The sequence below is a fragment of the Bos mutus genome, chromosome 6 (assembly GCF_027580195.1).
Source record: "Bos mutus isolate GX-2022 chromosome 6, NWIPB_WYAK_1.1, whole genome shotgun sequence".
In the NCBI taxonomy this organism is placed as follows: domain Eukaryota; kingdom Metazoa; phylum Chordata; class Mammalia; order Artiodactyla; family Bovidae; genus Bos; species Bos mutus.
The window spans coordinates 24206966-24221588 of NC_091622.1; the positions used below are offsets into that span (position 1 = coordinate 24206966).

The 14623-nt window shown below is 37.5% G+C and overlaps 1 protein-coding gene across 4 annotated transcripts in view; it reads left to right on the top strand.

Moving 5' to 3' along the window:
* The first annotated feature begins 11654 nt into the window (after positions 1-11654).
* EMCN (endomucin) overlaps positions 11655-14623 on the top strand; it is a 132407-nt gene continuing 129438 nt past the window's right edge. For 2 of the 4 annotated variants that reach the window (XM_070372097.1, XM_070372098.1), the window contains exon 1: positions 11655-11915. In XM_070372097.1, coding sequence (XP_070228198.1) covers positions 11846-11915 — 70 coding nt within the window. In that variant the 5' untranslated portion in view covers positions 11655-11845. The remainder of the gene's footprint in view (positions 11916-14623) is intronic. The other 2 variants (XM_070372096.1, XM_005897694.3) reach the window with 2 other exon arrangements.

A 14623-nucleotide genomic window follows, 5' to 3' on the forward strand; every position in this document is an offset into this window, starting at 1 on the left:
GTGAGTAGCCATTCCCTTCTCCAGGGAATCTTCCCTACCCAGGAATTGAACCTTGGTCTCCTGCATTGAAGGCAGATTCTTTACCATCTGAGCCACCAGGGAAGCCAACCAGGAAGCTCACTTTTGAAAATTACTTTTTCTCCATTTTAAGAATGAGCATTAGAGGACTTGTCCTTAGTCATAGAGAAAATGACAGCCCTAAGACTGTCTGGCCCCCCAAAGCCCATGTTCTCATGATATACTAATTTTTTTCAGTAAAATGAGGATATCTATATAATCTCTAAGAACGTATCTGGATGTCTTTCCTTCCCATCCACCTCCTGTGCCAATCAATAAGCCTTAAATTGGATTAAAAAAAGATTCCATTGCATTTTATTGCTGAAGGAAAAATGGAGCAGATAAATGTGGAGGAGAAAATAAGACTCAATATAAGGCCTTCCTGCAAGTTTGGGATCAGAACAGAGAACTCAATCTAGATGATATAAAAAATCACTGTTTGTGCATCAGCCTCTGTGATGATGGATATGAAGAATGCCAACTGCTTTGGGTAATTTACATATGTAAATCTCATGTATTATTTTGATATGTGTCCATGCTCAGCCACTCAGTCATGTTTGACTCTTTGTGACCCCCTGGCTCCTCTATCCATGAGATTTCCCAGGCAAGTATACGGGAGTGGGTGGCCATACACTAGGGTGGGTAGAAGATTTACTATCTAGTGTGAGAGGTTAATGATGTCTAAAAAGTGTGACCATTTTGGTCTTATTAGGTTGATTCAAAAGTGACTGCAGTTTCACACTGCTGAACTTTGCTGTTTGATATTGGAATATATTCTTAAATAAATGTGGTTATGTTATCCATCATTTTAATGAATATTTCACACTTTATGTTTTTTTTTGCCAATGACTTATTACTTGCTGTTTATTTTATATTTATTTTAGACTAGGGAAATGATGTTATACAAAAAGCAAATTTGAGTGATTTTCTTACTAGAGTTCAAATTTGGTCATAAAGCAACAGACAACTCACAACATCAACAACAAATCTGGCTAACAAATGTACAGTGCAGTAGTGGTTCAAAAAGTTTTGCAAAGGAGGCAGGAGCCTTGAAGATGAGAAGCTCAGTGGCCAGCCATTGGAAGTTGACAACGACCCTTTGAGAGACATCATCAAAGCTGATCCTCTTACAACTAGAGAAGCTGCCAAAGAACTCAATACTTAACACTCTATGGTCATTTGGCATTTGAAGCAAATTGGAAAGGTGGAAAAGCTCAATAAGTGGGTGCCTCATGCTGTTGTTCAGTCACTAAGTTATGTTCAATGCTTTGTGACCCCATGAACTGGAGCATGCCAGGCTTCTCTGTCCATCACTATCTCCCTGAGTTTTCTCAAACTCATGTCCATTGAGTCAGTGATGCCATCCAACCATCTCATCCTCTGTCACCACCTTCTCTTCTTGCCCTCAACTTTTTCCAGCATCAGGCTCTTTTCCAGTGAGTCAGCTCTTCACATCAGGTGGCCAAAGTACTGGCGCTTTGGCTTCAGCGTTAGTCCTTCCAATGAATATTCAGGGTTGATTTCCTTTAGGATTCACTCGTTTGATCTCCTTGCTGTCCAAGGGACTCTCAAGAGTCTTCTCCAGCACCACAGTTCAAAAGCGTAAATGCTTCAGGGTTCAGCTTTCTTTATAGCCCAACTCTCACATCCATACATGACTACTGGGAAAAACATAGCTTTGACTATATGGACCTCTGTTGGTAAAGTGATGTCTACTTTTTAAAACACTGTCTGGGTTTGACATAGCTATTCTTCCAAGGAACAAGCGTTTTTTAATTTCATGGTTGCAGTCACCGTCTGCATTGATTTTGAAGCCCAAAAACTTATATCTGATGCTGTTTCCACATTTTCCCCATCTATTTGCCATGAAGTGATAGGACTGGGTGCCGTGATCTTAGTTTTTTGAATGTTGACTTTTAAGCCAGCTTTTTTCACTGCCCTCTTTCACCTTCAAGAGCCTCTTTAGTTCCTCTTCACTTTCTGCCATTTAAGTGGTATCATCTGCATTTCTGAGGTTGTTGATATCTCTGCCAGCAATCTTGGTTCCAGCTTGTGATTCATCTAGCCACCTAGCATTTTTGCATGAGGTACTCTGAATATAGTTACATAAGCAGGATGACAATATACAGCCTTGATGAACTCCTCGAGCTGACTGCAAATCAAAAACATTGTTATTTTGAAGTGTCACCTTCTTTTATTCTATGCAACAACAGTGAACCATTTCTCAATTGGATTGTGACATGTGACAAAAAGTAGATTTTGTACAACAACCAAGAGTGACCAGTTCAGTGGTTAGACCCAGAGGAAGCTCTAAAGTGCTTCTCGAAGCCAAACTTGCACCCCAAAACATTCATGGTCAATGTTTAGTGGTCTGCTACCCGTCTGACTGAAGCGACTTAGCAGCAGCAGCACCCATCTGATCCATTACAGCTTTCTAAATCCTGGTGAAACCATTACATCTGAGAAGCATGCTCAGCAAATCAATGAGATGCACCAAAAACTGCAATGCCTGCAGCCGGCATTGGTCAACAAAATGGGCCCACTTCTTCTCCACAACAATGCCTGACTACGCATCACACGACCAACGCTTCAAAAGCTGAACGGTTTGGGCTATGAAGTTTTGCCTCCTCTGTCATTTTCATCTACCCTCTCCCCGACTGATTGCCATGTCTTCAAGCATCTCTACAAACTTTTGCAGGGAAAACACTTCCACAATCATTAGGAAACAGGAAATCATTAGCACAGATCTTTATGCTACAGAAATAAACAAACATTTCTCGTTGGCAAAAATGTGTTGATTGTAATGGTTCCTATTTCGATTAATAGTGGTGTATTTGAGCCTTGTTATAATGATTTAAGATTCATGGTCTGAAACTGCAATTACCTTTTCACCAGCCTAATAATTCTATCAAATCAAGATTTTCAAGTGAAGGTAATAAATATAATTCTCTATTGTTCAAAATAGCCTTCAGTAACAAAATAAACTTGAAATCTAAGTGGCTTAATAAAATAAATATTTATGTAAGACTCATACAAATTCAGAACAGGTCTGTGTTGTTGGAGATGGAGGGCTTTGCTTCACACAATTACCCAGGGACACAGACTGCTCCATCAGGGATACACGGTCTCAAAGGTTGCCATGGAAGGAAAATAAACACATAGAGGACTCATATGGGCTCTTATGCATCGTCCTGGAAGTGACATGTTACTTTTGTGTAAAGCCTCTGTCTAAAACTAGTCACATGAGCCTGCGTAATACAGGGATCTAGATGTTCATTAAATTCTTGGCTACAAATTTCAGCTGGTTTTGGCTAGAGTCAGGGTGGAGGGTATAGAATTTCATAATCTGAGAAATCTCTTCACAGGTTAGTAGAGTGCTGTTCTGAGATACAGCATCCAAGGGAAGACCAAACTGAAACAGCAGGTAGGTAGAGGCCACCCACTGGATACTGGGAGAGAATGGCCAAAATGAGAAAGAAATAGACACAGAGTAAGCAGCAGTTTCTTGAATTCCTGGGGAATAGCCCCAAAGACATTAGTAAGGTAATTCTTTCACTGAGTTAGTTATGTGTAAAGAGTGCTTTATTAAGAGGAATGAACCAGTACAGACACTATTTCTAATTTTAAGTTTATATGTTTCTATGAATACAAGAGAGCTGTGCCTGTAGCTGGCTTTCTTTATTTGGAAAAAAATAAAGGAGAGAAAGAAACAACCCAGATTGTAGAGAATTAATTTCAACTTCCATCTGTCTGGAAGTTTGGAAGGAAGAAGTAAATAAATCACCTCATCTTGCTTTTAAATTGTTTCAGATCTGGTCCTATGAAAGATTCCTTTGAGTATTACGAAATGGCCACAGAGATGAACAATGCAAAAGGGATTTGCTAAACTGAAAATAAGAACTAAAATGGGTAGGGAAAAAAAGGAGCAAAATCTGAATAGGTAGCTTAGTTAAGCCGGATGGAACGTATATAAACAGTGACAGCACTGAGATGCCATTCACTTTCATCACACTTTTGTATAAATATATCCGTAAAAAATCCTTGGCATATACTGCTCACTCATTTTTATTAGGTGTCATTTGACATAAAAAAAAAGAGTATTTCCCTAAGATACTATTTCCAGCACACCCAAAATAAGACATCAGAGCAGAAATCTTGGACATGGAGTATGTAGTAACAGCTGAGCTAAATGGAAAGTTGAGTAAATAATGAAGTACTTTATGTTTGCCTGTTTATTTCTGAGTTCATTTAAATATTCCAGAATTCCAAGGAAGTAGCCATACCTGTGCTTCATTAGATATAACTCAATGATTTCTTTCATTTATTGCCCAAAAGTTCTGGTAAAAATCTCATTTCTTTGTTAATATGATCTATATGATTAATGGGAAAAGATCCTTAAGTTCAGTTTTGTATACAAAAAGAAATCAATTTATGGCAATGATTTTCAGAGCTCCTTAAGGGACATGAGGATGAAAAATGGTGATTGAACTTTTTAACAAGAGTGGTCCAACAGGAGAACATTTTTACAGAATAATGAACTGCAGTCATTTCAACTGTTGGATATGCAAATTCATTCACCATTTGTCAAGGTTACTCCTGAAAAATGATGACTTAAGAATTTGTTCTAAAATAATTTTTTGTAAATCTTATCTATGAGCTACTGTGTTTTTATGATTCCTCCATATTTATGTCCTTGTATATCAAGAATTACGAGATTGAACCCTATCAAGTTGGTGTGAAGTGAAAGAACTGTCTTTATATGTTGAAGTGTAAAATTGTAATGAACCATTGAATAGTCACTGGAAGGACTGATGATGAAGCTGAAGTTCCAATACTTTGGCCACCTGATATGAAGAACCCACTAATCAGAAAAGACCCTGATGCTGGGAAAGATTGAACGCAGGAGAAGGAGATAACAGAGGGAGAGATGGTTGGATGGCATCACCAACTCAATAGAGATGAGTTTGAGCAAACTCTGGGAGATAGTGAAAGACAAGGAAGCCTGGTGTGCTGCAGTCCATGGAGTAACAAAGAGTCCAATATGACTGAACAACCGTAAACAACAATTGTAGAATGTAAAAAATATGTTCTTTGCAAGCTTTAAAAATCAGCTTGCCATGTCTCCTTTTTCATTTGAGGAGCAATAATATAGCATCAGCCTTGAGACACTAGGAGTTGATTACTAGAAATACAGGAAGTGAGGAAGATATTTTACTGGCATTGTTGTATAATGTGTTAGTCATTCAGTCATGTCTGACTCTTTGTGAACCCATGTGCTGTAGCCCTCCAGGCTCCTCTGTCCATAGAATTCTCAAGGCAAGCACACTAGAGTGAGTTGCCATTCCCTTTTCCAGGACCCACTATTGATCCTCATATCCATTTTGGCTTTGCAGGAGAGGGACTTAATATCTTTAGTACATGAGTCTGTTTATCTTCAGCTCTTTTCTCAATACTTTTCTAAATACTTTTTAGAATTTAGTATTAAATTTAGTATTTCTAAATACTTTTCTCAATACTCTTTTCTCAGGAGATACTCCAATTACCATCTTAGATAGTGTTGAAAGTGTTAGCCACGCAGTTGTTTCCAACAATTTTTGATCTCATGGACTGTAGCCCACCAGGCTCCTCTGTCCATGGAATTCTCCAGGCAAGAATACTGGAGTAGGTTGCCATTCCCTTCTCTAGGGGATCTTCCCAACCCAGGGATTGAACCCAGGTCTTCTGCATTGCAAGCAGATTCTTTACCATCTGAGCCACCAGGGATTTCAGATAGGGAAGTAACAAAAATAATTTGTTAGGTTCTATCTATACCAGAGAACAGACCTGATATTTTTAAAAATCTGAAAAGTGCAACATGAAATAAAATTCTGAGAAAAAGAATTGAGACTCTGTTTAATCTGCTCTTGACAATATTTTGGAACTCTCATCATCTGAATACTTTTTTGCAAAGTGGTTATCACTTTGGAATAATACAGCTTATTTAAAAATCTTAACAACATGAAAATATACCATTGATCTAAAACAATTTATTTCAGCCTAAATTACAAGTTTAAGGTTTGTTTGCTTTAATATACAATTTTAGAAGACCCTGGAATATGATTTAATGAGGCTGAGTAACTCAGTAGAGCCACCGAGGACTAAAGGAAGGAGGCGGGATTTGAACACAAGATCTCATGCTCTTTGCCAGTTCATGATCACTTTTTGGTCTTCCTACTTCTTTAGGTTATTTTATTCAGTGACAAGCTGGCAGAGAGGAAGAATCAAGTATGGAAAGGAAGTTTAATTTGAGGGTTCAATCATGATGACGGCTGAATAAATCTTTTCAGTACCACACAAGTTAACATACACTCATCAGTGTTGGAGTCTTCATTATACAACTTATTCAGTGTCAAAGAAGTCAATGGCTGACTTTAAGAAGTACTTGTAAAGAGTTCTGAGATTGCTTTTGTGTGACCCCACAACAGCTTATCTTTCTGATTCAGCAAGGAATACAGAGGACAAATTGTGGAAAAAAAAGAAAAAGCATCTTTTCATCTCTCAGGTTAAGGTGGTTTAGGTCTCTTCCCAGGTTTTCTTTTATTAAAGCACTCTTAAGCCATAGATTATTAAGTAATTATCTAGCTTTCAAATAATTAAAGCATTCAAGTAGGTTAGAATACAAAATGTTTTATTAATATTCTGTCAAAATATTAAATTAAACAAAAAGTATCAGATCATACAAAAACTTTGTTTTGTTTAAAGATAGAAATAATGTTTTGCTCTGAGAAACTTTTAAAGAAAAATAAACAATTATGAGATAAAAACCATCTGCAGCTCACTACCAGGAGATAAGCACTATTAATATTTTCTATTATATATATATATATATATACATTCATGTGTAGGTATATACATATATGTACATGTAAATGCACAGGAACATGCAACAAAATATCATGAATGTGTTTCCATATCCATAACAATTTCTTTGGTATTTTGTGGCAAAATATTCTATCTTATTCCATAATAATTAATGTTGACAAATGTTTATAATAACATAAACTTTAATGAGCATCTTCATTTTTAGATTAAATTCCTAAACATATCATTGCAAGTTCAAAGAGTATGGTTCTTTAATATAGGTGTATGTTGTTTTGGTGTATCAAGAACTTTGATGTATGTTGTCAGGTAACAACCACCTGAAAAATCATATACTAAGAATAAGACAGTAACTTTCCTTAAATTCTTTTAAACTGGGACCTGTCAGAAAATATACCTAATTATATTGGGAAGGCAAAAAATAAAAAATGTTATATCTTGAACATTGTTATATTCTTGAACATCCATTCTTTGTGATTTCTACTGAGATAAATACGCTTTTGCATTTGTTGGCCTTCTGTTTCTTCCATGATGATGTTATTTTGTCTGTGTTTAAGGTGCAGAGTCATTGTTTTATTATTTATTAGCAAGAGGTCTTTACATATGAAGAATTAAAATATTTATTATGTATTATTTTTTACAGGCATTAGAATTTGCTTTTTCATCTTATTGTGTGTTGAACCAAAAATATTTTACTTTCTATATAAGAAAACAAATCAAAACTTTCTTTTAAGAACACTTCTTTTGGTTTTATGCATAAAATAGCCTCTCTACTCTAGTTACATACACCTATTTCTCTTTCAGAATGTTATAATTTTGATTTTTACATTTAAATTTTAACATATAAGATAGTATTTTGGTATTTGAAGTAGATAGATAACTTTGATTTTTTAAGATGGTTATAACTTGTTCAGTCACTTAGTCATGTCAGACTCTTTGAGACTCCATGGACTGCAGCACGCCAGACTTCCCTGTCCATCACCGATTCCCAGAGCTTGCTCAAACTCACGTACATCTAGTCAGTGATGCCATCCAACCATCTCATCATCTGTCATCCTCTTTTCCTCCTTCCTTCAATCTTTACCAGCATCAGGGTTTTTTCTAAGGAGTCAGTTCTTCACATCAGGTGGCTGAAGTATTGGAGTTTCAGCTTCAGTATCAGTCCTTCCACTGACTATTCAGGACTGATTTCCTTTAAGATTGACTGGTTGGATCTCCTTGCAGTCCAAGGAACTCTCAAGAGTCTTCTCCAACACCACAGTTCAAAAGCACCAATTCCTTGACACTCAGCTTTCTTTATGGTCCAATGCTCACATCCATACATGACTGCTGGAAAAACCATAGCTTTGACTAGATGGACTTTTGGTGGCAAAGTAATGTCTCTGCTTTTTAATATGCTGTCTATGTTGGTCATAGCTTTTCTTCCAAGAAGCAAGCATCTTTTAATTTCATGGCTGCAGTCACCATCTGCAGTGATTTTTGGAGGCCAAAATAATAAAGTCTGTTACTGTTTCTACTGTTTCCCCATCTATTTGCCATGAAGTGATGGGACCGGATGCCATGATCTTCATTTTTTGAATGTGGAGTTTTAAGCCAGCTTCTTCACTCTCCTCTTTCACTTTCATCAAGAGGCTCTTTAGTTCTTCTTCACTTTCTGCCATAAGGGTGGTGTCATCTGTGTATCTGAGGCAGAAGATACTTCTGCCAATCTTGATTCTAGCTTGTGTTTCATCCAGTCCAGCATTTCACATGAGGTAGTCTACATAGAAGTTAAATAAACAGGGTGACAATATACGGTCTTGACATACCCCTTTCCCAATTTGAACCAGTCCATTGTTCCATGTCTGGATCTAACAGTTGCTTTTTGACCTGCATACAGATTTCTCAGGAAGTAGGTAAGGTGGTCTGGTATTCCCAGCTCTAAGAATTTTGCACAGGTTGTTGTGATCCACACAATCAAAGGCTTTGGCATAGTCAATAAAGCAGAAGTGGATGTTTTTCGAATTCTCTTGCTTTTTCTATGACCCAATGAATGTTTGCAATTTGATTTCTGGTTCCTTTGCCCTTTCTAAATCCAGCTTGAACATCTGGAAGTTCATGTACTGTTGAAGCCTGGCATGGAGAATTTTGAGTATTACTTTGCTTGCGTGTGAGATAAGTGTAATTGTGTGGTAGTATGAACATTCTTTGGCATTGCCTGTCTTTGGGATTAGAGTAAAAACTGACCTTTTCCACTCCTGTGGCCACTGCTGAGTTTTCCAAATTTGCTGGCATATTGAGTGCAGCACTTTCACAGCATCATCTTTTAGGATTTGAAATAGCTCAACTGGAATTCCATCACCTCCACTAGCTTTGTTCGTAGTGATGCTTTCTAAGGCCCACTTGACTCCACATTCCAGGATGTCTGGTTCTAGGTGAGTGATCACACCATCATGGTTATCTGGGTCATGAAGATCTTTTTTGCATAGTTTTTCTGTGTATTCTTGCCACCTCTTCTTAATATCTTCTTCTTCTCAGATCCGTACCATTTCTGTCCTTTATTGTGCCCACTTTTGCATGAAATGTTCCCTTGATATCTCTAATTTTCTTTAAGAAATCTTGAGTCTTTCCCATTCTGTTGTCTTCCTGTATTTCTTTGAATTGATCACTTGTAACTTGTAAAAAATTGCTAATGAAATAATCCATTCTACTCATCACGTTTACTATATGTTAAATTAGCCTATATCTACTCTCGACGCACACACACACATATGGGCAATGTATCTGTGTCTATGTATATATGTAGATAGCTGTATATAGATTGTGTTTGTGCTTTCTGTTTTATGCCGTTGATCTCTGTAACTTGTTGCAATCACCACTGTTTCAACAAATTGTTTTACCTTAAAAGTACCTTCTCATCAATTAAGATGAAACTGACTCACCATATTACTCCTAGTTTTCCATTTTTTTTTTGCCAAGCCATTTAAAAAAGTATTTCTCGGGTTTTGTCTTTATTTTTCTCAGCTACAGGACTTATCTTTTAAATATACCTAATTTTCTATTATCAAGCTTTCTTCTAATAGGCATCTAATTTTTTTCACGGAAATGCCTTGCAATCAGGCATCAAAATCAAAGAAATAAAAATTTTGTTGCATCCCTGCAACAGTGATTTTAACCAACATCAGAAGTGACCATGAAAAAAAAAAAAAAAAAGAAGTGACCATGAGCGCTAAAAATGCCAGAGTTAAAACAGAACAAGGAGCAGGACGTGAGGTAATGTGAAGTCTCCACTGTGAGTTCTTGGCCACACCCCAATTTATTTCTGGAAAATGCATGTAACATCTATTCACATACATTGCTATCTTTATACTGTCCAGGATATGCTAAATTGAGTAACAACTCCAAAGGCAGTCTGTTTTAGAAAATTACTTAGAAGGGAGAGTAAAATTAAGTTTTATACACAAAATAGACACTTGGAGGCTCTTCTGGGACTTGGTGTAACTTAGGATAAAACAAACTAGTGTTTTACGATGATTTGATCAGTGACTTGTTCTAACCACTCTTGTCATGAGTCCTGCCCAGCACCGTGCAGCCGTGAAATGTGTGTTCTCCTTACGAACAGGTAGAGTTGTAATTTGGGAATAGTTTTCTTGGTGGAGCAGATGAATTAGTATTGATCCATTGACACTCTTTTGTCCACAGGGCTTCATGCCTGAAGGTATATAAAAGGATGATTGGCTGAGATTAGATATGCAGCCTGTGACTGGGGAGAAGTGTAGAATTACTTGGCACACACAGGGATTTTAGCCAGGACTGTGGCTGCATTACATGTTTTAATCAATTGCTGCTAACATCAAAGAGATCCCTGATACACTGAAGATCTTGCCTGATTGGTATTCTGGTCCAAGGACTCCATCTCTCTCAACCTCACTGATTTGTTACAAGAGCATTCTACCCACCCCAGCAGTGCCTTTTCAATCACATTTCCTGGAGAAGAGTATCTGTGGAGTATTATAAGTAATTTTTCCTTTTCCTTCATCAGATTCCAACAATAAGACTAGGAATGACCAGTGGCCATTCACATGATTTTACTTAATTCTATGAGAAATATCCTGAAAAACTTCCTTGGCCATTAAATAAGAGGTCTTTTCCCTTACTCAGAGCATGATCTACTTTCATAAAGTTTTCCACTTATCTCCAAAAGATGGGCTTCCCTGGTGGCTCAGAGGTTAAAGCGTCTGCCTGTAATGCGGGAGACCTGGGTTCGATCCCTGAGTTGGAAAGATCCCTTCGAGAAGGAAATGGCAACCCACTCCAGTATTCTTGCCTGGAGAATCCCATGGATGGAGGAGCCTGGTGGGCTACAGTCCACAGGGTCACAAAGAGTCAGACATAACAGAGCGGCTTCACTTTCTTTCTTTCCAGAAGGTGGCCTTTACTAATTTGGCTTTCAAGTTGGAAAAAGAGAAGTCGATTCCTTGTGAATTCTGCTTTAAAATTTAACCCTCGGGCAGTTAAAGCCTCTTTATCCAAACCGAGTCACCCCTTTATAATCACTCCAAAACACACTTTCAAAACAAAAGTTAGAAAGCCTGTATGATCTATTCTCAAGAAAGATCTCTTTCTGTTCAAAACCCATCCTGACCTTTTTGTTGAAGAAGAACAAAATAATGTAGTAACAAAAACACAAGTGGCTGCCAAAGGAAGAGGAAAAAAAAAAAAGAGTTCCTGTAAGGGACTGAAACAATAAATCTCCTCTCTGTTGAACTCCCAAAGGGAGTGTGTGCATTTCCTCCCGTTCTTTATCAGAGCCTCCGAAATAAGTAGGAATGGGCAGTGGCTGTTCACATCCAGCACACCTTTTCCATTTGCTGAGGCCCTGCCAGGCTGGGAGGGTGTTGTCCCTGCCTGACTCTGGAGAGAGGAGCCGCTGTGACCATCCTCGGGCACTATGAAGCTGCTTCAAGGCACCATCTTTTGTCTTCTTCTGTCCAGTATTTCTAGCAATGATCAAATCGCAGGTACCGTTTTCTCTTGTTTTTCTGATGGTGTGGATTAGAAACCACCGGTCAGACGCTCTGAGCCTCAGTTTACCTTCAGGGAGTTTGCCCTGAAATGCAGATGCAGCAGTGCATTTGCTGAGTTGAGTGTGTGTGTGTGGCTGGAGAGTGCACGGAAAAGGCTCCACAGAGAGGATGCTTGTTTTCACTGAAGGAAAACGTTTGCTGCAGCAGCGGCCTTCCAGTGTGTTCCATGGCATCCTAAAGGTGCTGAGTATGTACAGTAGCCTTTTTGGAAAGTCACAATCTGAGGATCATATGCTGGTTAAAAATGGGCTATTTCTCAAAAATGTACTTTTTTCAGATGTAAGTCTAGATATAAGAAGGTTATCATGTATGGAGAAAGGCTGTAATAATCAGAAATGTTGTGTTGCAGTTGCTGGCCAATTATTTGTCCTAACTGTTTTCTGGCTCTGATAAATTGAGAGGTTGGATAAAACTCCCTGGGGAAGTGAATCTTAATATCTTGAGAGGGGAGGGTGAGAAAGGAGGAGAGTCACTTGATTAAAGTGTATAGCACATATCTACACATGTATGTACAATATTTTGCATAACATTTCAGGGAATTTATAGACATTAAAACCCTACTGATTGCAGAATCTGAAACTTAGATAAAGGATATATATATATGCACCTATATAAGCCCTGACTATATTAATAACCAGTTGCAAGAAAGGATTACATTTGACTTTTAACCCTTCCAGAGAGATTTACTGTAAGTAATTAAATTTAATCAATATTTATTAGGCTCCCACCATGTACTCGGCAGTAAAAGGTATGCAAAAATGAGTAAGACATTGTCCTTGCCCACAGTGGTAAATACACAACTGGGAGAAATAAACATGTAATTCTAACACAAGACAGATTTAATAAGTGCAAAAACCAAAATACAAAATGCTATCATAAAAGAACACAGTTGAGACACATTAATTCTGACTCTGAGGAGCCCTGGAAAAAAAAAAACCTCAATTCTAATTTTATTTTTCCATGCCCTTCTCTAGGGGATCTTCCTAACCCAGGGATCGAACCCAGGTCTCCCACATTGCAGGTGGACTCTTTACCATCTGAGCTACCAGCACAGCCCTTAATTTTATTTTGCATGTGCTCTTTTCAAAAGTCCACTGATTACAAAATTCCAATTTGCAGTGATTATGTAAGAAAAAATAAATAGACTCCTTCTTGAACAATATTTATCTTTAATTTCTCAAAATATGTGTATACATTTAGGACAAATACCCAAACACTACAAAGTCACATACAATTGATTACAGCCCATCTGGGAGCTTCCAGATTTAAGTTGCAATGGGTATTAAGACCAAAAGTTAGCTTAGATGATTTACAAAGTTCTGATTTTTTTCAGAACAAAAATTATTCATGAGGTGACACAGAAATCAGTGCACTAGCTTATAAGTAACTCTGCAGTTTGCATATGAGAGATTGATCAGAATCGGTGCTATGAGAAACACTGCTTATAAACACATGTCAGGTCAATGTAAATTCTGAACGTCTGAGTTCAGCTTCTTACCATCCCAGGTCTGCAAACATCAATAAGTACACTACGTCCCTTGCATTGTTAAACTCTGGATTACATGTATTTTTGAACGCAAATTGGAATAGAATCCATAGAAGCAGGCTGCAAAACCTGATTGTAAGGAAGATGGAAATGTGAAAGATAACCCAGAGATGACCTGGCAGGTTTTTTTTTTTTTTTTTCTGTTATGGTCATGTTAAGAAAATACCAAGGTCTGTTAGCTCACTGGCAATGATACCAACCTCTCTGTTAGTAGTATCTTCTTTCTAAGGAACTTTTAACCCAAGTGAAATAATTTTTCATTTGAGCAGAGACAACAGTTACATAATGACTATCTGCTTCAGCCTCTGTCAATGAGTCTTTGTTAATTTAAGGCAAATGTCTGTAAAATCTACCCCATTTATCCTAGAAAAAGAAGCACTAGCTCCAGAGAGCATAAACTGACCAGCTGAGTGCGGTCCAGAAGGAACTGGAAGAGATTTTCCCATCCACGTATATGATTTTGCTGCACCTGGTTCTGCCTGTTTTATGTTTTCCTTCCCAGATATGGTACAGGAAATGAAGCATTTCCTAAGCTGATTTATTAAGTTCTTTTCCTAATCCCCTGTACCGGAAACACATTGATTTCAAAGCTTTATATGTTCCCCAAGCTTAGAATACTTAACATATTTCATCAGCAGGGTTGATTATAGGGGTACAGAGGGAGGCATTTCATCTGCCTTAAATTCACAAGTTGTCAAGAAGGTCCATGCTTTTTTTTTGGCATGGTAATTTATTCCTAAATAATGATCTTTCAGAGAAATTGACTATTTTTCTTTTTCTTTCTAATTTTTTTGTCAGTCTCAGATTTAAATAAATATAGTCTTTTGTACTCTTTGTAAAAATCAAGGAAATCTTTCTGCATGGCAGTGAGTGACTTTTTCTATTACTTCGTTGGTGGTATAATATTTTACAATCTCTAATTTGGAGAGCTGTCTATTGAAATATGTATGGGAGCTTCCTGAAAAGGAACTGTCATTCTTTTTCAAGATTTTCTAAATTGTATTTAAAACTGAACAGACCCCTACAGTGGCTTTTAAGCTCCTCTGGCTTTTAAGTCTAGATCGATGAGTTTTTGACTGTCAGGAATGAGAAAAAT